General features: G+C 41.7%; 2 protein-coding genes and 3 non-coding genes across 5 annotated transcripts; all 5 read left to right on the forward strand.

Moving 5' to 3' along the window:
- The first annotated feature begins 107 nt into the window (after positions 1-107).
- ing4 (inhibitor of growth family, member 4) lies at positions 108-4,650 on the forward strand. The gene is made up of 8 exons (XM_029452573.1): positions 108-210; positions 693-764; positions 1,787-1,953; positions 2,051-2,165; positions 2,250-2,361; positions 2,467-2,611; positions 3,741-3,802; positions 3,908-4,650. The coding sequence occupies exons 1-8, from the start codon at positions 174-176 to the stop codon at positions 3,945-3,947; spliced, it is 750 nt and encodes a 249-aa protein (XP_029308433.1). The 5' UTR covers positions 108-173; the 3' UTR covers positions 3,948-4,650.
- Positions 4,651-5,364: 714 nt separating this feature from the next.
- Positions 5,365-25,366, forward strand: ncapd2 (non-SMC condensin I complex, subunit D2). Its single transcript, XM_029452322.1, has 32 exons — positions 5,365-5,494; positions 6,251-6,370; positions 6,458-6,533; positions 6,617-6,675; positions 6,766-6,941; positions 7,413-7,558; positions 8,029-8,156; positions 8,300-8,423; positions 8,521-8,668; positions 9,215-9,412; positions 9,498-9,632; positions 9,731-9,818; positions 10,333-10,531; positions 10,648-10,766; positions 11,224-11,424; positions 11,501-11,675; positions 11,976-12,060; positions 13,531-13,667; positions 15,550-15,682; positions 16,334-16,409; positions 16,512-16,727; positions 17,196-17,356; positions 18,205-18,316; positions 18,454-18,577; positions 18,846-19,001; positions 20,844-21,021; positions 21,109-21,203; positions 21,389-21,469; positions 23,685-23,868; positions 23,950-24,115; positions 24,206-24,325; positions 25,109-25,366. Exons 2-32 carry the CDS (start codon positions 6,253-6,255, stop codon positions 25,189-25,191), a joined length of 4,197 nt encoding a protein of 1,398 aa, XP_029308182.1. The 5' UTR covers positions 5,365-5,494; positions 6,251-6,252; the 3' UTR covers positions 25,192-25,366.
- LOC115021906 (small nucleolar RNA U85) lies at positions 7,000-7,334 on the forward strand. The gene has a single exon (XR_003833776.1). It is a non-coding gene; the product is annotated as a small nucleolar RNA U85 (small nucleolar RNA).
- On the forward strand, positions 8,797-9,102 carry LOC115021901 (small nucleolar RNA U85). Its single transcript, XR_003833771.1, has one exon. It is a non-coding gene; the product is annotated as a small nucleolar RNA U85 (small nucleolar RNA).
- Positions 9,881-10,196, forward strand: LOC115021902 (small nucleolar RNA U85). The gene has a single exon (XR_003833772.1). It is a non-coding gene; the product is annotated as a small nucleolar RNA U85 (small nucleolar RNA).

A 25,366-nucleotide genomic window follows, 5' to 3' on the forward strand; every position in this document is an offset into this window, starting at 1 on the left:
ATTACATATATGAGCTTTTATTCTATAAGATCTGAATAAAGAAATATATATTTTATATAGTTTGGATGTGAATTTGTGCTGGAAAGTCTTTCACACTAGTGTTGTCAGTGTGGAAACAACCAATCAGAGAGCTCCATTTCAGACCGGAAGCTGTGTTGTTTACATTTTCTAAGATGGCGGCGGGGATGTATTTGGAGCATTATTTGGACAGTAAGCTGTTTATTATGCGTTAAAAATGATGGAAAATATTTCAACCTAGTTAGCTCGTTTTATACCTTGTATTTGCGTGAGTAATGTATCTCCCGGGCAACCCGCGTGCGGAACAGTTAGATTTAACCGTTTCCTAACGGTCAGCGGGTTTGGGCTCGGTCTACTTGCTGGGATAACGCATCTCACCGTAGCGAAGAAAGGATGCTGTTTGAAATTGCACCGCACATATAATGTATTACCCGGGCTGACCTAGTTTAAATTAATTTAAAAGGCGAATTCAGTTGTAATTGTGTCCCGCGCTGTTTATTGCAGTACTTGTGAAAGCTAGTTGAAGCGCTAATATCGGTAATAGCAGTTGGGAGCATCACATGATTAAGCTAGCTGTCCTGTTTGCATTAACGTTGCTGTTTCACGCTGAGCTCACTGAAGGCGGGAGTAACGTGTTGTGCTGTCTCCCCCTCTTCATCACTCTTCATCACCAGGTATAGAAAACTTGCCCTTCGAGTTGCAGAGAAACTTCAATTTGATGAGGGATCTAGATCAACGCACAGAGGGTGAGGACTGTCATTACTGCAGGCTGCAGCCCTGATGCTGTGAAAGCATGTTGTCTGTACTGTGAACATCTGTTGAAGCACATGTTTAAGTCTCATCTTTAAACACCATCATCATTGCGGTGGTTCCCAACATGCGGCTCGGGGTCCCCAAAGGGATCCCAAGTGAAGTCTGCGGGGGTCACACAATGATTAGAGGAATTAAAAGGGGGGAAAGAATGATTTTCTTGTAATTCACTGTATATTTGGACGTCTTCAGGCCAATGAAAACCCTTAAAATGATACAATATAATGATTGTAACCTGTGAGATGAAGTCACAAGGAGGTTACTTCATTTTAAGGAGTCACTAGCAAAAAGGTTTGACCACTGACCCGGAGTATAATACAAGTACATACATAATAGTTTGTAAACATTTACAGCAAACCTTGTGTTTATTTATGTATATGTATCGTTTCATTCCAGCTGTGCCTTTTTAATATATATTACTTTGTACATATGTAATCCCGTATTTATGTATTACTTGTATTTAGGGCCATTACAACTCTGCACATGTGCAATATCTAAACTATGTACTGTTTTTATTAAATATAATATATATTTTTCTTCTTCTCTTTGTTTTTTCTTTACTGTGTGATATGTGTGTGTGTGTGTGTGTGTGTGTGTGTGCGCACCGTCAGGATTGCTATTTCATGTTGTTGTAATTTCTGCAGTGACAATAAAAAAAGAATAAAAAAGAAATCTATTCTATTCAAATAATTTACTTTTGTCAATTTAAATATTCAAATTTACAAGATTGTCACTATTTCCTGTAAAACTCAGCACGAGCTGTTTATGCATACTAAACAAGAAAACAAACTCCTTTTATATTTAATTATATTGCAACTATTTTCTTTGAGAAGTTTGACTTTATTTGAGAAGTATATTTAATTGTATTTCATGTATTAGTTTTGGAAATATTGACTGAACGGTAACAATGTTGTTTTAGAAGCTTTACTTAACGTACCTGTACGTGTCTCTGTTTCAGATCTAAAGGGACAGATAGACTCTCTGGCGAAAGAGTACACAGCCAACGCCCGCACTCTGTCCTCTGAACAGAAGCTGTCCATACTGAGGCAGATTCAGCAGTCTTACAGTAAATGCAAAGAGTTTGGAGATGATAAGGTGCAACTGGCCATGCAGACCTATGAGATGGTTCGTATCTTAGACATAAAGAATGTTTTACACCTGTAGGTAATATGAACGGGGAAACGATTGATGCATAATCCGTCTGCTGTTGTATCGTCTGCAGGTCGACAAACACATCAGACGTCTCGACACAGACCTGGCCCGGTTTGAGGCGGACCTGAAGGAAAAGCAGATCGAGAGCACGGACTACGACTCCACCTCCAGTAAGGGGAAGAAAGGTGTGTGTCCATTTGATTTGCTTAAAAATCCTTTTGTTTTTAGCGGCGTGGACTGTCAATAATAAAGCGGTTGTGTCATTCCAGTTGAAACCAGACAGAAGGAAAAGAAGACGGCTAAAACAAGGTCTAAAGTGAAGAGTTCAGATGAAGATGGCAGTCCCAAGAGTGCACAGAAGAAAGTCAAACTCCTTCAGCCGTACGTCGTGTATCTGTGTTAACGTTTCAGGTTTGACGTTAATGATCTTTACTTCTGATCATACTGACATTCTCACTTTCAATATTTGTTCCTCATCATCATCAGAGGAGAATTCAACAGCCCCGCCACCAACTTTGGTAACGTGCATCCGTCTGACGTGCTGGACATGCCCGTGGACCCCAACGAACCCACCTACTGTCTGTGTCATCAGGTCTCTTACGGCGAGATGATCGGCTGTGACAACACTGATGTGAGTTGGGTTTCATGGCCCCCCCCCCTTCAGTCTCAGTCACACGAAGGGACTTTGGGATTGTACTTTACCCAAATACGTTTGATTTATTTCTGCATGATGGAAGGTTTTGGGGCGGGACTTAATATTGTGAAGAATTCAAGTTTCAAGATATTTATTATCATATGCACCGATAAAAGACAATTCTACTGTACAATGAAGAAGTTAATCACTAACCCTCCAACAGCAAACATTTAAAAGATTGCACAAATAAGGCGGAAAACAACAAAGTGCACCATGCATAGTTCACAGTTCAATCAGTGGGGTGGGGGTGGGGGTGGGGGGAGCATATTCACCAGAAAGGACACTGATGCGATCTTTACCTTTTTATGCGTGTGGATAAACAATTCTTCGCTTTAGTTGCACTTTCAGAAGAAGTTGGAAATGTTTTATCCGTGTATCTTTGGGTCGAGGAGACGCCTGCTGGTGACACTGAACTGAAACTAGACATGAGGAAAAGAAAGTATGTAATAAAATACAAACCACAGCTGTGATGAGACTTTGAACGAGTACAAACTAGAGTATGTTTTTGTTTTCTATCTTGTAGATTCTGTATCTGTGTTTCTTACTGCTCGTAAGTTCCACATAATCATATTCTATTGAATATAATGTCAACATTCACAGGAGCAAGATCCACACGCACAATAATTACATATAAATAGATCAAATACATGTGAGAATAACAAAACACAGAACATGTATTTATTACTTTCATAAGACTGAATGACCTGTTCATACAACACAAGGATGTATTTAAATAACATTTAAGTATCACAAAAGTACATTAAATAAGTTTAATGCTTAAAAAATAGATTTTTCTAAATAATGTTATGTATCCGTAATCAGTTATTTTACATGGAGCACATGTGCATCTTCTCCCTTACACACATGTTTACAAGATGTTAACCACAAGAGGTTTAGGAGCCCTGCAGTCTGCAGAGGTCACAGATGACGGAGCGATGACACACTGAATGTGACGTCGCTCCTTTTTAAAGGTTGATTTTGTTTTTGCGGGCGTGTTTTGTCTCGACTAAGTGCCACATCGGCGTGAATACTTCACAGCACATTGTGTTTTTTGTCTTCACTCCAGTGCTCCATCGAGTGGTTCCATTTTGCATGCGTGGGCCTGACGACCAAACCCAGAGGCAAATGGTAAGAGACTCGGCCGTAATGTCCCACTTTCAATATGAAACAATACAAGTGTGAATTGCTCCTCGTTCAGTCAAGTCAACTAAACGCGGTTAACTTCTCGTGCAGGTATTGTCCACGATGCTCTCAAGACAGAAAGAGAAAATAAAAACAGCTGGAACAACACGTGGACACAGATCAGATGGAAAATGAGAAGAATATTTCTTCATTAGTTACTACAATAGAATTTTTGTTTCGCATATTCCTTAACGTTTGGTGCTTTTTCTTTTGGTTTACGTAATTTGCTTTGGTCTGATGCAGTGTGTGTGTGAAGGAGCCAAGTGGTTACAAATGTATTTAAATATTGATTTTTTTTTTTTAAACTGTTAACAATCTTTTTCTTTTTTTTTTACCTTTTGGTGCTCTTATTGTGATTTCTTTTTTTTACATTTTGATTTACGAGTGAATAATAAACACTACAACTGCCCCTAATGGTTTAACATTTCCAAGTTGTCACAATACTTTATACTATATTCACATGTACATCTACAAAAAGTATTTTCTCTGAAAACAGTTAGGCCATTGATACTTTTTTTGCTTTGTTGTATAGTTAGTTTCTTGTGCTTAGCATTGGAACACTAGTTTTATGTTTGAAGTATAACAAGAACATGAAGACAGATGCTGCATCCTGACAGTATTAGTCATCTGGGGGTAGTGAGTTAAACCATTTCATTTTAACATTTGATTGAGTGCTGTATAGAAAGTAAGACATTTCGTGGAAAAGTATTGTCATTTCTGTAGCTGAAACATTGGTACAGTGGAGAGGGGGTGATTGTGTTGTCAATCATTTGAATACAGCTACTACCTCAAAAGACTTGCCTTTGTGGTCCTTTGTCTGTGTGTGTTTTTTCAACAGACAGTCTGCCCTGGCAGCTTTAACTTTATACTGAAGTGTTTGTTTTTCTTTATACACAAAACTTTACATAGCAGAATCAGAGTAAGGTTTATTCCCAAGAAGACTATTCACGTACAAGGATTTCCCTTGATGTTTGGTGCATACAATAAATATATTAAGAGGAAAGACAGGGAAAGTCATAAGAGCCAAGAACATAAATATAGATAAGAACATTTTAATAGATACCATAAAGAATACAATAACCAATATGTGCAATATAACTTTTTAATAGTTTTTCAAAAAGAAGTACACAGGAAACTAATAAATCAAAATAAAACAATGACAGACAAAAACATTTTTAATGAGAAAAAAATATTGCATATTGCATAAATAATACAAAAATAATTTAATTAAAAAAATAAAATGAATATGGACGACATTAGAAAAGAGCAATTAATTTGCCTTCAGGTGGTTTCATCAACCATGTTTCTGTAATATTATAAGAACCTGCTTTGGAGGAGATTTATGCATTTAATTAAATTCAATCAAAAGAGGATTTTGAACCTAAAAACTTATTTTAATGGATGAAGTTATAAGATAATGTCTTCCCGCTGCAGTGCTCATAGTTGTCCAGTAGGTGGCAGTGCGGTGTAAAACGCCTTGGTAACATGTGACGTCAGAGTTCCATTGCTTTGGCGCGAGGTCCAAAATACAAGTTTGAAAACCTGCGGATTCAAACTGCTCGTCGGCGGCGCAGAGAGCAGGCTACACTCAGTCTTCAGAGGTCTTCATTGTGGATAAAGGGCCCGCAGTCGGTTCAGGTGAGCATTGTGGTTATAAAGTAGTAACAGAGTTGTTGGCCAAGTGTAGCTACAGTCGTTTCCGTTAAATATTACAGTTACAACAAAACAAGTATAGCTACGCAGTTAGCTGCTAACTTTGCTAGCAGTAGTTGTTTGTCCGGCTAGCTTAATTCACAACAACAAACCAGTACTGATTGGATAATAGAAAAACGTGTTAATTTTCCTAAATAAGTCATATCGACTATAGTCGAAAATTAAGTATTAAGTCTTGTGTAATTTAGCTTCCCAGTAAGCTTGAAGTACTGACTAAAATATGAAGTTGTTGATCAGAGATACTAACGTTACTTCGCTATGTAACGTTAGCTAACTTTACAGTTGAACGCACCGTAGCAAAGGAAGGATTCAGTTTGAGCTTGCACAGCACACATACCGTACTAGACGTACGGACAATTTGTTTTAATTCATTTAACAAGCAAATTAAATTCTGAGCCCCGTGCTGTTGCAGTAACGTGACATGTGAATGTTAAATTTAGCGCTATTGTTAATGGCAGCCGTGGCATCATCCAGCACACCAAGTTAATGTTAAGAACTCACCCCCCCCCCTCCACACACAAGTGTATTGTCATATACCTTTTATAAACTACAGTTTTATAGTATAACGTAATCCAGGGCAGAACTGACTAAGTTGTTGATATGATGGTCAAAGACACTATGAAGTAGTTTATTTAACTTTGCAAGTAAACTAAATTAATGTGTTTGTTGTTCTTGCTGCAGGGATGTCGTGGGATTTTTTCGTGCCTGTGTGCGTGGGAGACCTGGTGAAGACTGGAGGAATAAACCAGTATGTTGTTCAAGATGTGGTGTCCCCAAAACAGCTCCCACCCTCTCTCCATAGTAAGTTCTGGAACTGCTCTTTGTCAGGCATTTTTATTTGGATTGCTGTGTTTGCGACTTAACTAAGGGTTTGCCCTTCTTCCACAGAATTTAAGGCAGCCCTGAGAAGCCAAGGGCCTTTGTGCATATTGGAACACTTTGACACCGGCTACAGCGTGCTACAGTGAGTTGTATTGATCATCTCTAGCCTGCTGTTATTGCTTTTAAGTTCTGTATGCTTACAAAACTACTGTCTGACTTTTTAAGGCACTGTAACTCAGTGGAGCTGGGTGTGAAAGAGGATACTCTGGATTTATTAGTACAAGGTTAGACCTTTTTTCATGTTACTACATTATAAAATAGAAAATAATATATCCGTAAATAATAACGTATTGTCTCGATTTTCCCCCTTTCAGTGGTTAGTGGCCTTGCTGCTTCCCTGCCAGCACTTCTCATCTCCACCTCCATCACAGCGGCAGAGCGCAAAGAGAAACTAAATGCAGTTAAAATGAGCGTATACCTGCTCTGCAAACTCACAGAGACCTTTGAGAGTGCCTCCTATAGACAGAGTATTATTACGGCACCTGGAAAGGTATGGTAATACAAATATTGTAATACAAATATTGTTTCAGTGTTTAACCATTTAAATGCCCGCATGATGATATCATGGCAAGTTTGATGATCCAGTCAGACCAAGAGATTGTATTTTCTAGCCTGCTGTTAGCTGGGTAATCTTGGTAGTGTGATGGAGTTTTATTGCACTGCTGTAAGGGCCCAGCCACAGTTAACTTGTCACCTTCTAACACCTCTGCCCCCCCAGAGCAATGGGACAGGGCAGGTAGGAGATGTCAAACAATGTGTGGATGTTTGTTTGTCTTTGTGTGTCTTGTTGTATGGATGTATATGTATCAGCTGGCTAGAGGCTATACTTTCAATAAAGTTGGTTTGGCAAGTATGAATTACCTTCTTTGGTAAACTGAGGGCAAGTTAATGTTATTGTCTTTTGTAGGACTTTGATTTTGAGAATCTATGAAGTTTAACATGTTTTTTCTGTCTGGCACAGGGTGGTAAAAAAGGCAAAGGTGGCGGCGAAGGGCTGCAGCAGTGGGAGTCTGAGAGGGAGAGGGTGCTGCAGGCTCTCGTCCAGCTCCTCCAGCTGGATGTCCGTTCCCTCTGGAACCTCTCCCTGGTGGAGGAAGAGTTCATCAGGTACTGTGCTAACTGGGGAGCTCTGGGCAAAAGTACATTATCAGACTTAGTGGTCTTAATTCAGTTAGTTGGTCTAATTTCTACACTTTATTCTCTGGCTCTTTGTCCAGCATCAATACAATTGTTGCCCTAATTTAAGCTTATATGATGAAAATGATCTTTGCTTTTCCATTAACAATGTTGCACCAAATCTAATATGGTTAGTTGATTCTTGAACTGTGTTACTTCATTAAATGTTTTCATGATGAACATTTCCTCACAGTCCTAGATTTTTATTTTCAACAGAAACAATATTCAGTGGAATGTTTTAGAAAAGATTAGTTTTGTTTTGAGTTCATATGTTAGTATTAGAACTTCTTAAGACTTCCAGCTTTTAGCAAAAGATCACACACAAAAACTTTGGCTTGAAGTTACTACAACATGACCAAATTAACCTTTTAATTCTTTGTTCTGTTCCTTCTTTCTCTTAGCTGTGTGACCTGCTGCTGCTATAAACTACTTGAGAACCCAACCATCAGCCATGTCAAGAGCAAACCCACCAGAGATTGTATAATCCACCTCCTGGGGGTTCTTATCAAGAAGTACAACCACCTCCTTGGTTAGTGTCTCAGTGACCAAGATTTATAACCGTCAGGTTTCAGGAACACCATGTATAAAGACTAAAAACCAACATTACAAGACATCCTGTTATTCAGCATATGTTCTACATTTTTACTGTATACTCTCTCTAAACGCTTACAGGGGCAAGTGTAAAAGTGATCCAGTTGCTGCAACACTTTGAGCAGTTGTCAACTGTGTTTGCTCAGGCAGTGTCTGTGTGGAGCACAGAATATGGAGTCAGGGCGATCGTAGGAGAAATTATAAGGTCAGTACGCATAATTATGTACTTGAGTTTCCAACGTTTTGTAACTGATTCCTTGGCTGCAAAAGTTCATTCTTTGTTTATTTTCCATTTCCTTCAGGGAGATAGGTCAGAGGTCAAGTGAGGAGCTTGCTAGAGATTCGTCCGGGGTCAAAGCTTTTGCTTCCTTCATTGCAGAACTTGGCATCCTGGTGCCTGAATTAATGATCCCAAACATCAGTGTGCTTATCACACACCTGGAAGGAGAGGTACTACCTATGTGAACATGTTCACTCATTTGAATTTTCTTTCTATTCCCCTCAAAACACTGTTCTTTGTGCCTTCAAAACTTTCTATGTAGAGCTTTCTACGTTTCTTCCTGATCAGTTGACATGTTGCCCAGTGATGAGACCAAGGCGAATACTAGCTAACTGACTGAGAGCTGGGTTCCTCTTTGTCTTGACTGGCAGGTAATCTTGGCAGTGCAGAGGAGCGTTCCTGCTCTGCTGTAAGGGCCTGCCTACAGTGACATGGCTCAACCCAAATTATTCCTCTACAGTCACAGAGTAATTGCTGGGATAAAGCTGACAGTTTGTTTTGTGTGTGTGTGTGTGTGTGTGTTTTGTGTAAGAGACGAGGAGTTCACCCAGCTCTCTTTACTGTTCAGTTTGCAATGAGTTGCTTCTTTGGTAATCTGAGGGCTAGTACTAATGCACACTCTTATTTTTGCAAGATTTGACATGAAACTAAAACATTATTATTTGACTGACAGGGAATATGTCCTCATTAAATCCAATTTTCCGCTTGTTTTCCAGAGCCACACAATGCGTGTAGCTGTGTGTGAGGTGTTGGGGGAGATCCTCGTGCATGTCCTGTGTGGCGATGGGCTTGACGAGTCCGGCAAAGCTGACCGCGACCGCTTCTTTGACACACTGCAGGAACATCTGCATGACACGCATTCTCATGTCAGGACACGTGTGTTGCAGGTCTATACGCGCATAGTCAACAGCAAAGTATGTTTTCATTTATTTATAATAAATCTATAAATGCATTAGGATACCAAAATCTCCCCTGGTAGTAAAAACTGTCTGTGTTTAGGCGCTGCCGCTGTGTAAGTACAGTGAGGTGATGGAGCTTGGTGTTGGACGACTGATGGACAAATCTATAAATGCAGTGAAGAGCGCCATCCAGCTGTTGGCAGCCTTCATTGCACACAACCCCTATAGCTGCAAGGTAACTTTAAGCAACATGATTTAGACATAGAATAGCTGGAGGGTTTTTCTCAGACAGATTTCCCAATCTCACAGAAATATGTCTTGTTTCTTCTTCAGCTGAGCAGTGCCGATCTGAAGAAGCCGCTGGAGAAAGAGGCAGCTAAACTAATGGAGATGAAAGAGAAACTGGGGGGTACAGCACCAGGTAAGAAGGCTGTCTTTCAAAAGAAATTGAAATACAGTTTCTGTTATGCTCCGTGACATTTTGTCCAGTGATGAGACCAAGGCGAATACGAGTTAACTGAATGAGAGCTGGGTTCCTCGTTGTCTTGACTGGCAGGTAATCTTGGCAGTGCAGAGGAGCGTTCCTGCTCTGCTGTAAGGGCCTGCCTACAGTGACCTGGCTTAACCCAAATTATTCCTTTTTAAAGTTACAGTGGAATAATCACAGGGATGATGCCTACAGTGTGTGTGTGTGTGTGTGCGAGTGGTTGGTTGTGTGAATGTGTACAAGTCAAAGAGTTCACCCAGCTCTCTTTGACGTTCAGTCAGCAGTGAGTTGCTCTTTGGTAATCTGAGGGCCATTTTCACAAACTCTCCAAGAACAGCATTCTGTCCTACTGCTAATTTATTTAATTTTGAATCTTTTTCCTTCCGTTCATCTTAATTGTCTTTGTAGCTTTAACCTCAGTCAATTTAATTTCCCTCCCTCCCTGCAGTGGCAGTGATTAAAGCATCTGAGCTGTGGGCTGCCATGGAGCCTGAACTGCTTGTCACTGTCAAGACAGAGCTAGAACCCCAAAATGAAACGGAGGAGGAGGAAGAGGGCGACAGGGACGTGGAGGAAGAAAAGGAGGCAGAGGACGACAGAGCAACTGCAGTGAAAGTTGCTCAGTACCTCCGTGTCAACAAATACAGGTGATGCTAATCACCAATGTTGACTGAAATGTACTACCTGAGGGATTTTCTTTCTCACAAACTGTCAATTATCCAACAATTTGATGTGGAACTTCTTTTGTCTTCCTCCTCTGCAGGAATGCTGTGCGTCTTTGTATAAGAGCCCACAGCTGCTTCCCTGAATCTGAAAGGTTTGCTGCTCTGTCCACTCTCAACCCTGAGACTTTAATGGACACACTGGCTCTGATATTCAAAGGTAATGCCTGCACTCACCTGACACATTTCTATCCAGAGACGCTCATCAAAAATCCATTTAAGATACACTTTGCATTTCTTCTTCATTGAAAGATAATGAAAAGTTAATTTCCTCATGTGTCAATTTATAACTGACTCTTCTATAATATTTGCCTTTATATAAGAGTTTGAGTAGAATATATGGTTAAGAGCAGAGGACACTACCAGATGCACATATTTGAGTTGCTGCAAAATGTACACACACACACACACACACATGCTGTACACTGACCCTGTATTACTGGCAATTTGATGGCTTATTTCTTAGTATAGGGTTAATGTAAATTGAACACTTATGCGGCTGCCTTACATGCACTAAAAGCCTCACCGCAAAGAGAATAAATGTAACTTAACATTTGTACAGCATCTGCAGGAAGTAATAGCGCAGCACATTTAATGCTCCCTGATGTTTTCTTCAGGCTCTGATGAGGACACGTCTGAGCTCAGCCAGAACTTGCCACCAACTCCACAGAAGGAGGGGGAGAAGGAGGGGGAGGAAGGGGAGCTGAAGAAGCAGGAGATGTTGGTGCAGTACCTGAAAGACACAGAAACCTTCGCCTTACAAGTGGAGAGAGCAATCTCTGTCATTAACACCATGCTCTACTGGAAAACCACTTCAGGTAGAAGGCAATATTCACCAGAGGGCAAATATGTGTACATATTTTCACACTTGACAACTGAAGTTTTTGGTTTTAGTGGTCCAGGAGGCTGTGCAGTTTTGTGTGACTGTATGCGAGTTCAGTGTCGCCAACTCTGTCATTGGGGTGAGGAAGATGTTGCCTCTGGTCTGGTCAACTGACGCTGCCATTAAAGATGCTGTCGTTCAGGCCTACAAGCGCCTGTATCTGAACCCTCAAGGAGACAACATCAGGTCCGTAAAACTGCCTCACACATGTATGACAATATGAAGGGCCCTAACATTGACAATTTAATGTGATTTCAGCTGATTATACATTTATTTTAATACAAATGTCACTGTTGGCATTCTGATTTAGTCAGTTGCTGTCTCATTAGGATTACAGTAATAGAAGGTCGTCTGGCTTCCTAGTTAACATTGGTAACTGTAGCTAAAACCCTTTTATATGTTAGTTGCATTATGTGTGACGCAAGCAAACCAACAAAAATAGATTTGTTACTCGTGTCTTATAGCAGCTGTCTTGTCTTTCATTAGGGTAAAAGCCCACACACTTATTGAGAGTCTCTCTGAGCTGATGGTGGATGCATCTCTGGGAACGATCCAGTGTCTTGAAGAAATAGTGAGTAACTCTGTTATTACACTCGTCTGGATAACTAAACACACAACTATGGGGAATACTGAGGGACATGTTCGTACCAGACACAAAATGTTCAGTGTATGTATAGGTAGTGTACAAACACGTGACAAAACTGTGTGACGTATGTGTGCGACGCCATGTTGGTTGGAAAACAAATCAACAATGGCGTCTAAAGCGAACAACAACAACACAACTCCGACCGTATTGTGACTCTCTGGATCCTCTGCAAAGGCAAGATTCAGAGGAAAAAGTCCAAATGTGCGGCCGTGACCCGTACACGCTAAAGCCGTCGGATTATATTGAGGATTTAGATTCATTACCGCCGATTGAATATCCGGATATTGTGAACTATCTTGTGCTACAAACGTCGTGGGCAACCAACGCACAAATGAAGGCGTACAAGAGCTTAGATGCTTATAATGTCTTTGTTTCTGGCTGGGTTGGTAGTCTTCTTACCAAACCACTGAAAGATGACAGGGTGCTCGTCCATGCCCGTGTAAATCACTCTCAAAGAGCTCGAGATGCACCGCTCAAGCCGTAGTTTGTGAGTGAGAAGAGCGGCGATGTTATCCTTGTTAACGTAAACATAGCTTTAGCATGAGCTCTTACCAGATATAAAGTGGACGCCACACACACGGGTGAATTGTGCTTCTTCTGTTAAATCCTCACGAGTTATGTTGCTAAACCAGCTGACGGCGTTCGGTAGACAGCAGTTCATCCCTTTTTTGTGGATCGTTGTTGATGATTTTAGTAAATCTAAAGAACCGTTTCTCTGGGTCACGAGTAGCGGTATGACCACAATTATGCACTGCGCACACGATTGGCATTTTCTCTCAATCTTAGACGTTTAAATACAAAGAAAATTACGAAGTGTTGCAGCAACTCACACGTGAACGGGCGCAGTCTTGGTTGTGTATATACAACCAACATGGCTGACTTCCGGGTTGGGAAATAAGTGTGACATCACATGCACACGATCTATAGAGTCTACTAGGGCTCTACAGAATGACATTATTTTTTACATTCGAAGCTTTCGAGGTTTTCAAATGACACGTTGAATGTCGGTCGTCATATTTTAGGATTTCATCACCCTCAAAAAAAGGGGGGGGAAAATCTAGATTTTTTTTGTTGTGCTGCTCGACCACACCGTGAATACAGTTGCATTCCTTCCTTTGTGTGTGGCGGGATACAAATATATGAATTGAGGCAGAATATTTTGTTGGATTTAAACATGTTGTGAATTTTTAAATGTATTAAATTGATGTTTTTCAAGTATAGTGATAGTATAGCCTTATCTTTTATTTAATACTGGGTTTAAACAGTGAGTGTTGATTTAGAATTTGAATGTCATCGTTATGAATGAAGCTTCAAACTATTCGAGGCCTGGTGTTTACTGTATTTTGGATTTTATATCTCTTGTAATAAAACGCATGCTTCTGGTGGTTCCTTCAGGTGCAGGAGTTCTTTGGCAGTGGCAGCCTTCTCCAGTCCATCGTAGTGCAGGTCTTGTGGGAGAGGTTTACTGGCAAACGAGAAACGTCTGGCCTACACCGGCGAGCTGCAGTGTTGCTGCTGGGCATGGCTGCACGGTAAGATATTGACCATGTTCATTGTGCTCCTAAGGAGTCTTATGCCATGTTAAAGAAAGGGGTCATAGAAGTTTACAAACAGAGGTTTTAACTTTTCTTGCCTTTTTGATTTGCCGGTAATTTTGGTAAGAATTGTGACTCGGCCCCACTTACTCTGAGTAGAGTGAGCTAAGGAGTAGTTTCCAAAGTGTTCACGATGCATGCATAAAACACATTTTTGTGCAAAGGAAATGCCAAATTCAGTCATTATGTATTCCTAAATCATTCGTCCTGGTATTTTAATGAGGATCTAATAACTGAGCAATCGCATCGCAGCTTGTGCTTAATCCCTTTCTCATCTTCATGTTGTGATCTGATCTCATCTTGCACACAGTGCAGAAGAGTCGGTGGGGATGTCAATCAAAAGATTTCAAGTTGTAGGATAATTAGACATGCTGCATATTTTTCAGATTTTGTAATCAACTCTGATTCTGTTACGGTAGTGCTTCATGTGCTGCGCATGTTTATGAATAGTTTATTATGGATGAGAGGTGTGTTGACTGGTGAGGACGGATTTAAATGGAGCTCTCCTGAAGTCGTGATGTTTCTGCAACACAGAGCTGTCCTTTCTTATGACACGGTAAATTGCATTTACATGTGGCTGCCTGTAAAATCTTATTATACTCCCATTATAATTTGCACTGCACACTGGCGTGAAAATACATTGCTTCTTAAAGCGACAGTGTTCCTGTTGTTGAACCTGTGTGCAAACGAGGCAGAACTTTAAAAGAAATAAACTATAACTAATCGGTTATTCTTTAAGAAATAAAAGGCAACACGGCGTGAAATAGAGGTGCTGCATTGACTCAATGAGCTTTGGCACTGCATTTCAAAGGACTAAATCCATTTAGAGGTGCTGTCATTTTAATGCTTTGTGCTGTAAATGCCTTTTATTTTCTGCCACCTATTGCTACCAGCTGTTCTATATAGTTCGATCGCTTGTCTCTATAAATGCCTTTCAGAAGAGCCGAAACGATGCATCAATACTTGCTTGCTTTCTCACCTAATCTTTCATTTGCTTTGAGATCGACACAACTGGACACAAACTGTCAATGCAATCTGCATGTTAATACAGTCTGTATGTCTGTACAGTACAGAGTAAACCATTCTATCTGCGTCTGAAAAAGCTCAAGTTGAACCTATTTGAACTCCAAACAAAGCTTATGTTGTATATTAAAATGGAAAGGACTCTGTTTCATTTATTGGCAAAAAGAAATTCATTGTTATAGTTTGTGTTAAAGTTGTTTTTTATTCAAAACTATGTAAAATCTGCAATATTCCTCACTGCATAGCTTCCTTTTATATTTTGGTCCTGGCTCAGCTACTCTCATTAGTCAGAATACAAGCTCAACCTCGGCTTCTCTCATTGTAATCGAAGTCACGACCATATAACTAGGCTCCTTGCCAGTGCATTTCACTGAATATATATATATATATATATATATATATATATATATATATATATATATATATATATATATATATATATATTATTTATTTTTTTAGTGTTCCCCCTCAATGTACCTCAAAGACGGCCACAGCTGTAGTGAAGAGCGAGCGAGTTAAGAGACTATCTGCAGTCCGCCCACACTGCTGCCTCTCTTCATCCAGCCGGCAGCATTCATAACCTATTAAATCTTTTGTGCTTCTCCTAACCCGTCGGCTAACACGCATTATCTGGGCAGCAGCCTTGCACGAGCGAGGCCAGCACACAGCGGTTAGGGTGAAGTGCGGCAGAGATGTTATTATTACCTCACTTTGCATAATCACATGATCACTTGTCACACATCTATACTTTACAGCCCACATTAAATTGTCTATTATTTATGTGTGAATCCAACAGGGCAGAGAGGGAGGTCGTCCTCAGTAATTTGGACACTCTTTGTTCTGTGGCTCTGGGAGAAAAGGTGACTGAAGACTTTCTTCTGGCCAGAGACGCAGTTATGACCATCAGCAGCATCACGGACCATGTCAGGGTAAGAAGACGTTTCAGTCCCCTATAAGGTCTCTGACACCCCCAGCTGTAAAACATGATTATATACACAATTAGTTTTCATATGTTCTGTATCTGTCGACACTTCGTATGTAGGAGTAGTAATGCTGCGTGAAAATGTATGACGTTTATTTTTGTAATTGGTGTTTTTAGGGATTCAAATTGTAAGTCTGGTGAGTGTAGGAAGATTTTATGTTTATTTTGAGATCTATAAATTACTTTTTAGTAAACAAAGTATATATATTTATCCATAGCAAATGGCGTCATTCTCTTAGAAGTATAAATGGATTGCCAAATATTGTATTATGCGTTTTTGAAAACCGATCAGTGTCACAATACAAAGCTTACACCCCTATGTTGAGTTGTCTGTATTATCAAAACAACTAGGAAGTCTTCTTTTGTGAAGGAAGGTTTCTTAGAGTTAATGAGTCCACGTTAATATTCAGCGACAGACGGGTATTACACCCTTGTCATTTCCAACTACAGTTATCTCACAGTAGCTTTGTATTTTGCTGTGTGTTACTATTGCATATTTTAAGTATGAATGAAAAGCATTTATTTCTACTCTCTGGGGCAGGAACAACTGTCTAGACATGTAAGGTCTTAACATCGTGCACTGCATTACTTCCACCAGCAATCAAAAGGCGCTCCATTCCGACTGCCCCAGGACCACCAGCTGTTCACCTGCCTCACACAGGCCATCGCTGAAGGTAAATGCAGACAAATGTGCCCTTTTTTTGAGGAAAATGTTCGTCTTAGCCTTCCCCGCTCTTGGATTCTGCCTCTGACTGCTCTCTGTCTGACTGCTCCAGGTGTGGTGATGGAGGACCCTTACTGGCAGAGTTTCATGCAACAGGCGGTCCGTCTCCTCTACTTCCTGGCTGAATCCCCTGACCAGCTGTGCTCCCGGCTGCTCCAGCGCAGCGCTCGTCTCCTACTAGATCAGATCGCAGAAGGTGGCGAACTCAACAAGGACGCCACCCAAATTCAGGACGTAACTCAAGAGTCCAATGAGCCAGTTGAACAAGGTGAGTCCACCCAAAAAAAATTAAGTATCGAACAAAATGTCCTTTAATGTACGGCATGCAGGAGAGCAAACTGCTTTTTGACTGCTGTGAAAATGTTGTATTTTAAAGGCTAAACGGCAACAAAGTAGAATATTTAGTTTTATAAAAACATGTTTTAAAATTTTGGAAATGATTAAAACTACCTTTTTTCAATACATTGTGACTTTTGGACTTCACAGGGCTCTGAAGTTATTGGAAATGTTTGAATCAATCAAAACAATCCTACGCAGCCGCCTCTGGAATCTAATTCTAAAAATAATATAATACTGAAATACTGGCTTTAAACAGAATGAACAATCTTTCTGTGCAGCAGTCGACTTGATTTTTAGAATCCAAATCTCCATGTTATGAATAAAGCTTCAAACTATTCGGAAACGCACCTATAACCTGTCCAACGTGCTCTTGATCACATGTCTTTCTCTCCTGCAGTGAACTGTGTGTGTCTGGCCCAGCTGTTGGCTCTGTGTGGCAGCGTGGCTTTCTGGCAGGTGTCTCACCTTGAGCGCAGTGTGAGCACGGAGCTGCGGAGGAGGAGAGGCGAGAATGAGGAGAGGGAGGAGAAGGAGAAGGGCCCGTCCAGCAAAGCTAAGGTAATGAGGCTGTACACAACACTTGACTTGTGCACGGGCTGTGCAGGTGAATAAAACCTTTCAAAATAAAATATTGTTTAATTAAATCTTTCTGTGCGGCCCGGTACCAAATGACCCACGGACCAGTACCGGTCCACGGACCGGTGGTTGGGGAACACTCGTTTACACTATTTATCTGTTGATCAAGAAAAGAGTCATTAGTTGCAGCCCTATTTCAATTCAGTCAAGTTTTTCAAAGTACTTCTGCAGATTATTTAATTTACCACTGAAGCCAAAGCAACCCCCCCCCCCCCCCCCCTCCCTATGTGCTGAAAACATTTTGACAATCCTGAATCTCAGCAGGACGGTCTCGACGAGATGAATTTTAATAACGCAGTCAGATGAGTGATGGCTCTTAATTGTTCAGCCCATCAGGGAACAGGAAGATAAATGTCCTTAATTAGCATTAAAAGTTGTTTTCATTTCTGTTGGTTATTGTTTCATCTATATTGTTGCAGAACAACAGAAAAGGGTGTAAAGCTGTCACTCTGTGCACATGGTGTACCCTGCCAGGAACAGGTTTTTAACAGCAGGGTTCATTTGATGTTTTGATCCTTTGAAAACATATCGCTATAGGAATCTATTTTACCCAAATGTCAAGTCTATTGACAGTGAGTCACACTAAAAATATTATCACTTTAGTATTAAGTGTCACTTTAAGCCTCATTAAACGGCACTCACCATGTGAAGAAGTGACATTTGACTGCACCTTCAGTAGAGCGTGGTACACGTCTGAAATGTCCCATGTAGATTTCTAGGAATACTTTAGGAAGAAGCTGTTTTGTAAAGCTCTTCTGATTTCCCAACAGCAATCGGCCAATGAGAGCGTTATGGAGGAGGAGCTGGGGTTGATGGGTGCCTCTGCTGAAGACACGGAGGCAGAGCTCATCAGAAAGATCTGCGAGACCGAGTTACTGGCTGGTAATGAAAACCTCTTAACTCTACTCTTTTATCATCTTCTACATTCAGTTCATCACATATTGATAATACAATGTTTTCATATATTTATTTACACATCTCCCCCCCCCCCCCCACCAACCTCCTGTGTGTATGTTTAGAGGAGAACCTGCTGTGTTCATTTCTTCCCCTGCTGGTGAGAGTCTGCAGCTCCCCAGGAAGATATTCCCACCCACAGCTCACCACCGCTGCCTGGCTGGCACTCTCTCAGTACATGATGATCAGGTAAAAACATTGCCCACTCCCATGTTCTTTGGATATTTATATAAATTAGGGTAGGCTAAATACCAGAAACACCTCCCTGTACAAGGCAATACAACTCGCATGAGCTATAATCTCCATGATAGTAGGATTTATTGAGTTTGGTGAACTTATTAAACACACAACTGAGTGTTTATGTATATAACGTGCAAAACAAAAAGCTGCACAGCAATGGAATGTGAAATGATCAGGATGACTTTTAATGCTGTGATTTCTTCATCTCTCATGTCAGCCCATCGGTGTGTGAAGAAAACATCCGTCTCATGTTTACGGTGCTGGAGCGCTCCACTCTTCCTGTGGTCAGGGCGAATGCCATAATAGCCCTTGGAGACCTCATCGTCCGTTTTCCAAACATTTTGGAGCCCTGGACACAGAATCTCTACGCCAGGTAATGTAATGAATCAGCCAAGTGTTCTCGTGTTCATCATCACACCCATACTCATTAATAATCTTCTGATTAGATTCACATTATTTTAAAGTATCTGTAGATTTGTTGTTGTTCCACGCAACATCCCAAGGATAGCCTCCGCCTGACGGCTCAGCTGAGTGGGTGTACTGTATATGACGTTTCATCTCAGCTAACATCCCTCCTCAGCTTGTACACTTCAGCCATCTTCATCCGGATCCCACCACCACGTCTCAGTGTGTCGCTCCTCTCGAGTGTTGCTGCTGTCACAATGCTCCACTGAGCCACATGATGGGAAAAGTTTACTCTCTCCATCACAACTTTATTTTTTACGGGGGAAATAAACTTTGAGATAATCTGTTCGTAAACTCTGATATCCGATTTGTATACTGACCTCTGCGGTTGCCATGGGAACTGACCAGCGTTTCATGGCCAGTAGATAAAACCCACCCCCGCCCGTGAACTGGGGTGGAGCCCTTGACCGCCTGAGACAAGAAGTACTTAGACAACGAACAGCATAATTACTAGTGTGTTACGGATTGTGATTAGAACCAATGGCGAGTGCTTTGTAATTACACAGAGTGGCTGGATGAGCAGAAGGGAATCATCTCAGGTGAAGCCGGGGGGGTTATGCTTGTAGCTACGCTTTCATTATAAACACACTTGGTTTCTGTCTGCTTCCCTGAAGCTAACGCAGAAGCTGATGTTTCTGTTTGAAGTGTGGTTTTAATTATAATGGTTGATGATGCTCACATTGACTTGTGTCGGCCGTGTAAAACATTCTGTTCTTTTATAATTCTTCGTTGCCCTCGTTGTGTTTTCTACCTGATAAGCATGTTTTAGCGGCCTCTAATTGCCTCCCACACACACCAACACCTCCACTGTTCTCTAGGCTGCTGCCCTGGAGCCTCCTGATAAGCGCATTAAGAATTAATTACCCTGTTTTCGTTGTGGTTGCAAACTCCTGCGTTGGCATGTGGGAGTGCCATGAACAAGTGTCTGATCCTCTGCCAGGAGTCCTGCTCGCTGGCATAAATGAGAAATGGTTAATTAGTTTCTTTTGTTCTGTGGTTTTGGGTGAGGGTAAATCTAAATTGGTCATCAGATTGCTCTGCTACAGCCTGTCCATTCCCATTGTGTTCAGCCGAGGCTGTGACGGTTGTTTGCTCTCAGTAACGTTCTGCCTAATAACCAAGTCTTTACTTTGCTTAATTGACTCGAAGTGGGAAGTAACGAATGCACAGATGGCAAGACTTTTTTTTTACCGGCAATGTTGGTCAATTTAATGGTTTGTCATTTCATTTTTGGACGGGCGTTCATGGGGCCAGAGTGCCGACTGTGGTGATGACATTTTCCTCTAGTGCCACAAAATGTCACTTAACCAGTTGGTTTCTTTTTGTTCTGCTTTGCTTCACGTGTCATACCAGGACTAAACCAGCAGCACACAACGTAAGATAAACTGAACTGTTCAATATAATCTGATGACTAAAAAAAGACTAGCTTTCATTGAATAAGACTAAAATGGCCAGACTTCTTTTTTTAACTATCAAGCACAATTAGCACGGGGCGGAGAGTCATTTAAATAAATCAAAGTTTGGCACTGATGTCCATGTTCCTCTCGCGGTGACAGGCAATGACTTTGGTGATCCCTTTCAGACCCTGACAACTTGGTTTAAAATCTTAAGTATTTCTGTGTAACTTTAAATATTCATGACAACATTAGCCCCCCCCCCCCCCGTTATCATTTATTCGCTCCATTATCACGTCAGACCGAAGAGGTGGGTAATTAATCGGGCAGTAATGTCACATCCTCTGCTCCCCCAGGCTCAGTGACGAGGCTCCTTCAGTGAGGCAGACGGCTGTGACAGTTCTTACGCAGTTGGTGCTTAAGGATGTGCTCAAGGTCAAAGGTCAAGTCAGCGAGGTGGCAGTGCTGCTAATTGACCCTGAGCCTCACATTACCAGCCTGGCACTGAACTTCTTCAACGAGCTGGCCACCAAGGTACACACACACACACACATATATCTAGAACCCTTAATGGAGCCTGAATAATTGGGAAGGTTTTTAACTCTTGGTGTCACCCTTCAGGACAATGCGATCTACAACCTGCTGCCAGATATCATCAGTCGCCTGTCTGACCCAGAGAGAGGCATGACCTCGGAGGACTTCAACACCATCATGAAGTGAGTTGCGTGGCCTTTCAGGATGTGTCTTTGTCCTCTGAGGATTTGTCCACACTGAGCAGGTCTCTGCAGGCCCAGGGAAAAGTGTGACTTGTTAAAGAAGCTTTTGAGGAGAAAGTTGACAGCTTTGCTAATATGAGATATTTGTTTATATGTTGTGTGTGTGTGTGTGTGTGTGTTTTCAGACAGCTGTTCTCCTACATCACCAAGGAGAGGCAGACCGAGTCTCTCGTGGAGAAACTGTGTCAGCGCTTCAGGACTGCCAAGTGAGTAAATGTCTCCTGTCTTTCTCATCGTCGCACCTCTCGCCTGCAGATGTTGAATTTGTTTCCTGCTCGTTTCTGAGTCGGCCCTGCAGTATTGTATTTGTGCACAGTGCAGGCGTGGGTAATTAGTGGGTGAGGGGAGAGTGACCATTAAAGCGGGACGGACATAGAAAAGATGGACAGGGTCCTTGCCTTCTACTTCCCCCACTGTGTGTTTCTCCTGTCAGGCATGGACCTTGTGCCTCGTACAGTGTCCCGCTCCAACGCACTTCATGTTCCTGTTGTGATAAGTAGTAGCATGAACAGATGCAACCAGAATTTAGAATTTAAAACACTATAATTGGTTCCACCCAGGGACTGTGTCTTCAGGCTCTCGTTGAGTGAAGTGTTTAGAGACTAACTTGTGAGTCTACGGCCAAGATGACAATGCAGCAGCTGTTTATTGAGTCGACGCCTCTCAACTTAAGTTTAATATAATAAGTGAGTAGGTGGAGTTGCCATTTTATTTAATAATTCTATCCAGTGCAAACAGATTTCTTACTTGGATATGTTGCTCTTCTGTTTGGATTCTTTGTGACGAGCTGCAGGCCAGACGTCTTGGTGTCGACTCTGACCTAGAGTTTAACATCCGCATTAAGACGGTTACAAAAACACCTTAAGAATTAAAGAACTTATGTCTCAGCAAAAAGTCCATCAGACAGCTGCTGCTGGAGTCCTCACTAACACCAGGAGTAGATTCGATCACTCCAGTTTCCAGATCTTTACATTTGCTTCCTGATTATCAAAAAATAGATTTTAAAATCTAAATGTTGGTTTAGGGCCAAAATAGATTTCTGCTCTGCTCCGTTAAGAACCGTCGGCTCGGCTTACTGTCCCCAGAGTCAGAACCGTTAATGGATGAGCAGCATTTAATTACTTTGCATCACATATCAGGAAGAAACTGTAATTCTCACCGTCCTGTGTGCCGCTGCATGTCATGAAGTGAAACACATGGGACTATATGTTAATATCTTGCACGGCACTGTTCTACTGTCTCACCCTACTATAACTGAGTTTTTGTTTGTATTCCTTTTAAGCAAAAAGCACTTTGATTTGCTTTGTTGTTGAAAGACGTACAAATAAAGTTATGTCATCTACACTCTGACATCTTCTTCACTCATCCTGTCATGGAGACCGTCTTCCCGTATGGTTGAGGAATGTAGATGGAACAATTGGCCGGGCCCGGCTTCAGTCTGCCTCTGACTCATGCTTCATCCAGAGTCCTCAAAGGAAGGACATTTCATATTACACGATGGCAAAGTGAATTTAGATATAAGAGGTTCCTGGAAAATGAAATTTGGTCTGAATGTCAGGACAAAGCCATATTTATGAGTACCGTAATTTTCGGACTATAAGACGCACCTGAATATAAGCCGCAGAAGCTAAATTGACTGATGTGTACATATATAAGCCGCACTGGACTATAAGCCGCAGGTTTTTTAATATTTAATTACCATATGTAAGGGTTCGTGCACAGAGGGGATTCATTAATCCTCATCTTCGTCTTCTTCCTGCGTACTAAAACCACCAAAGTCCTCATCTTCAGTGTCGGAAACGAACAGGCTCAGGGTGGCTTCGTCAGCCACTCTCCTCTCTCTTTCGATGTCGCTCTCAAAACCAACGAACTCCTCTTCGTCACTGTCGGAATCGAACAGCCTCTGAAAGGCCTCTGCTGTGGCGGCGTCCTCCTCTTCATCACGCAGCATTCCAGCCTTTCGGAACCCGTTGGTGATCGTGGATGTTTTAACTCCTCCACGCTGTCAGGATCCACTCGCAAACTTGAGAGAAAGTTGCTTTTCGCATGCGACCAGTTTTGGTGAATGATTTATCGCCACTAGTCATCCACGCCTCCCACAAACTGTCTCGCTCTCGTAATGTCAGTCTGTCTCTCGTACCACTCGCGGTTCCACTTTTACTTTTGCGCGCTCTTTTTCCGGCATCCGGTGGACTGTAACCTGTAAAATCCATAGATTTAGGAATTCCCCTAGTGGCCGTTAGCTGTAAAAATCCATAGATTAGCCGCACCGTTATATAAACCGCAGGGTCGAAAAATGGGGGGAAAGTCGCGGCTTATAGTCCGGAAATTACGGTAATGAGTTTGTATGTTGAGGATCTCGAGTTTTCTATGCATCTCACATCTAATCAGGTTTGGTCTCTCGTTCTGCTTCTTCCTCAGGACCGAGCGTCAGTGGTGTGACTTGGCCTTGTCTCTGTCTCTGCTGTCCATGTGTGAGCGTGGTTTTAAGAGGCTGCAGGAATGCTGGGAGTGTTACAGCGACAAGTTAACCGAGCCGGGCGTCTACCAGCCGCTGCTCTCCATCACCGCTAAGCTCCGCCGCGGGGCCAAAGCTCAGTTCAAGGTGCGACATGCATCTCCATTTCCAAGTTGTTGTTTTTTAATGTAATCGTTGTGTTTACCGACGGTTACTCTGCGACCCCAGGCACAGCTGGATGAGTTCGAGAAGCGGCTGACTGCGGTGCACACACGGGGGCTGGAGAATGTGGAAAGTCCTGAGATGGATGAGGAGAACCAAACGGGAGGATCCTCTGAGAAGACAGTCATTCGTACACCTCTGCCCACCAGAGGCCGACTAAAGTCAAAGAGAGGTCAGTGCTCGCAGGATTTCACTTTCACGCTTCCTGTTCTGTGAAAAGCGATTCTTTTTTTTGTGACAAAACATTTTGTTTTGGTTTTAGGTCAAGCAAAGCCTTCAGCGTCTGGCCGCGGCGATGACAGCTTTGTGACGCCTCAGAGAGCTCGCCGGTCCAAGAAACCTTTGATCACCTTCAGCAGTGATGAAGAGGAGGATGAAGAGGGTGAGTTACTTAATTGTGTCTCAGGGACTTTAAATGCTGCCATCTTCCTCTTTTATCTTTATTGGTGCCTTTTATGTTCATTTCAATGTTCAATAAAAGAATGTTTAAAAACATTTATATATATTTAACAACAAGCAGTTTGTATTAATTATTTTAGCAGTATAGTGAAAGCGGCGCATCAGATTTCACTATAATCTTTGTTTATCTTGAGTAATGTGTCCATCGTGATCTCAACGCAGTTGTCGTGTGTGTTCCTCAGCGTGCAGCTCGTGCTCGCGTTGTAGAAGATAGAAAGAAGGAATGTTTGAAAATCACAAAACAATTAAAATAGTCTGTAATTACTTTTTTAATTTATTTTCTCGACTAGTCGTTTCAGCCGTTGGTGTAACGCAGAGTTCACGTCAGTCTTTTGGAAGTAAGTCGGTAAACTTTGGAAGAATACAATAAAGTTCGGAGTGTTTGGAGCACCGGGCTGAACGACGAGGTGTCTTAAGAGGATTGAAGTCTTAAAAGTGAACTGTGCACCGCAGCAGCACTAATCCAAGATCTGCAGATATGTCTAATGGATTTGATAGAAAACATAAAACTTGAAAGGATTAAATCAATCTACAAATTACAAATCCAGATGATGTCAACAGAAAATAAAGATGCATTTCTACAAAGCCAAGCGGGTTACGTCTTTAACACCCAAACAAAATGTGTCGATCAACCATCAGAGTACCTGAGCCGCACCGTGACCACGACGAGTCCATGACTTCTGATCTTCATTAATGTTTTCCTCAGACGCTGTAATGGCGGAGAGCGAGACCCCCAAAGTGACGACGCCCATCGCCCGCTCGTCCCGCCGATGTCGCCTCAGAAACTGATCTGATCTGTTTGTATTCTTCCTGCGTCTCTTCCTTTGAACTCTTTGATCTGGAATAAAACTTTGTATTTTTACATGTTTTTTACTTTTTGTATAGTTTTCTTTTTAAGATGTTTGTACTGACGACATGGACTCGAGCCTTATTTTAATAAACCTGGTTATGGTTTTGATACGAA

This window comes from Cottoperca gobio, chromosome 16, assembly GCF_900634415.1.
Source record: "Cottoperca gobio chromosome 16, fCotGob3.1, whole genome shotgun sequence".
Lineage (NCBI taxonomy): Eukaryota > Metazoa > Chordata > Actinopteri > Perciformes > Bovichtidae > Cottoperca > Cottoperca gobio.

Bases quoted from the DNA above. Each gene is read 5' to 3' on its own strand.
- ncapd2 (XM_029452322.1), top strand. From the start codon at position 6,253: ATGTCGTGGGATTTTTTCGTGCCTGTGTGCGTGGGAGACCTGGTGAAG. The intron at 6,371-6,457 runs GTAAGTTCTGGA...CTTCTTCCACAG, and splicing joins GCTCCCACCCTCTCTCCATA to AATTTAAGGCAGCCCTGAGA. The intron at 16,728-17,195 runs GTGAGTCCACCC...TCTCTCCTGCAG, and splicing joins CAATGAGCCAGTTGAACAAG to TGAACTGTGTGTGTCTGGCC.
- ing4 (XM_029452573.1), top strand. From the start codon at position 174: ATGGCGGCGGGGATGTATTTGGAGCATTATTTGGACA. The intron at 211-692 runs GTAAGCTGTTTA...CTTCATCACCAG, and splicing joins TTTGGAGCATTATTTGGACA to GTATAGAAAACTTGCCCTTC. The intron at 3,803-3,907 runs GTAAGAGACTCG...CTTCTCGTGCAG, and splicing joins ACCAAACCCAGAGGCAAATG to GTATTGTCCACGATGCTCTC.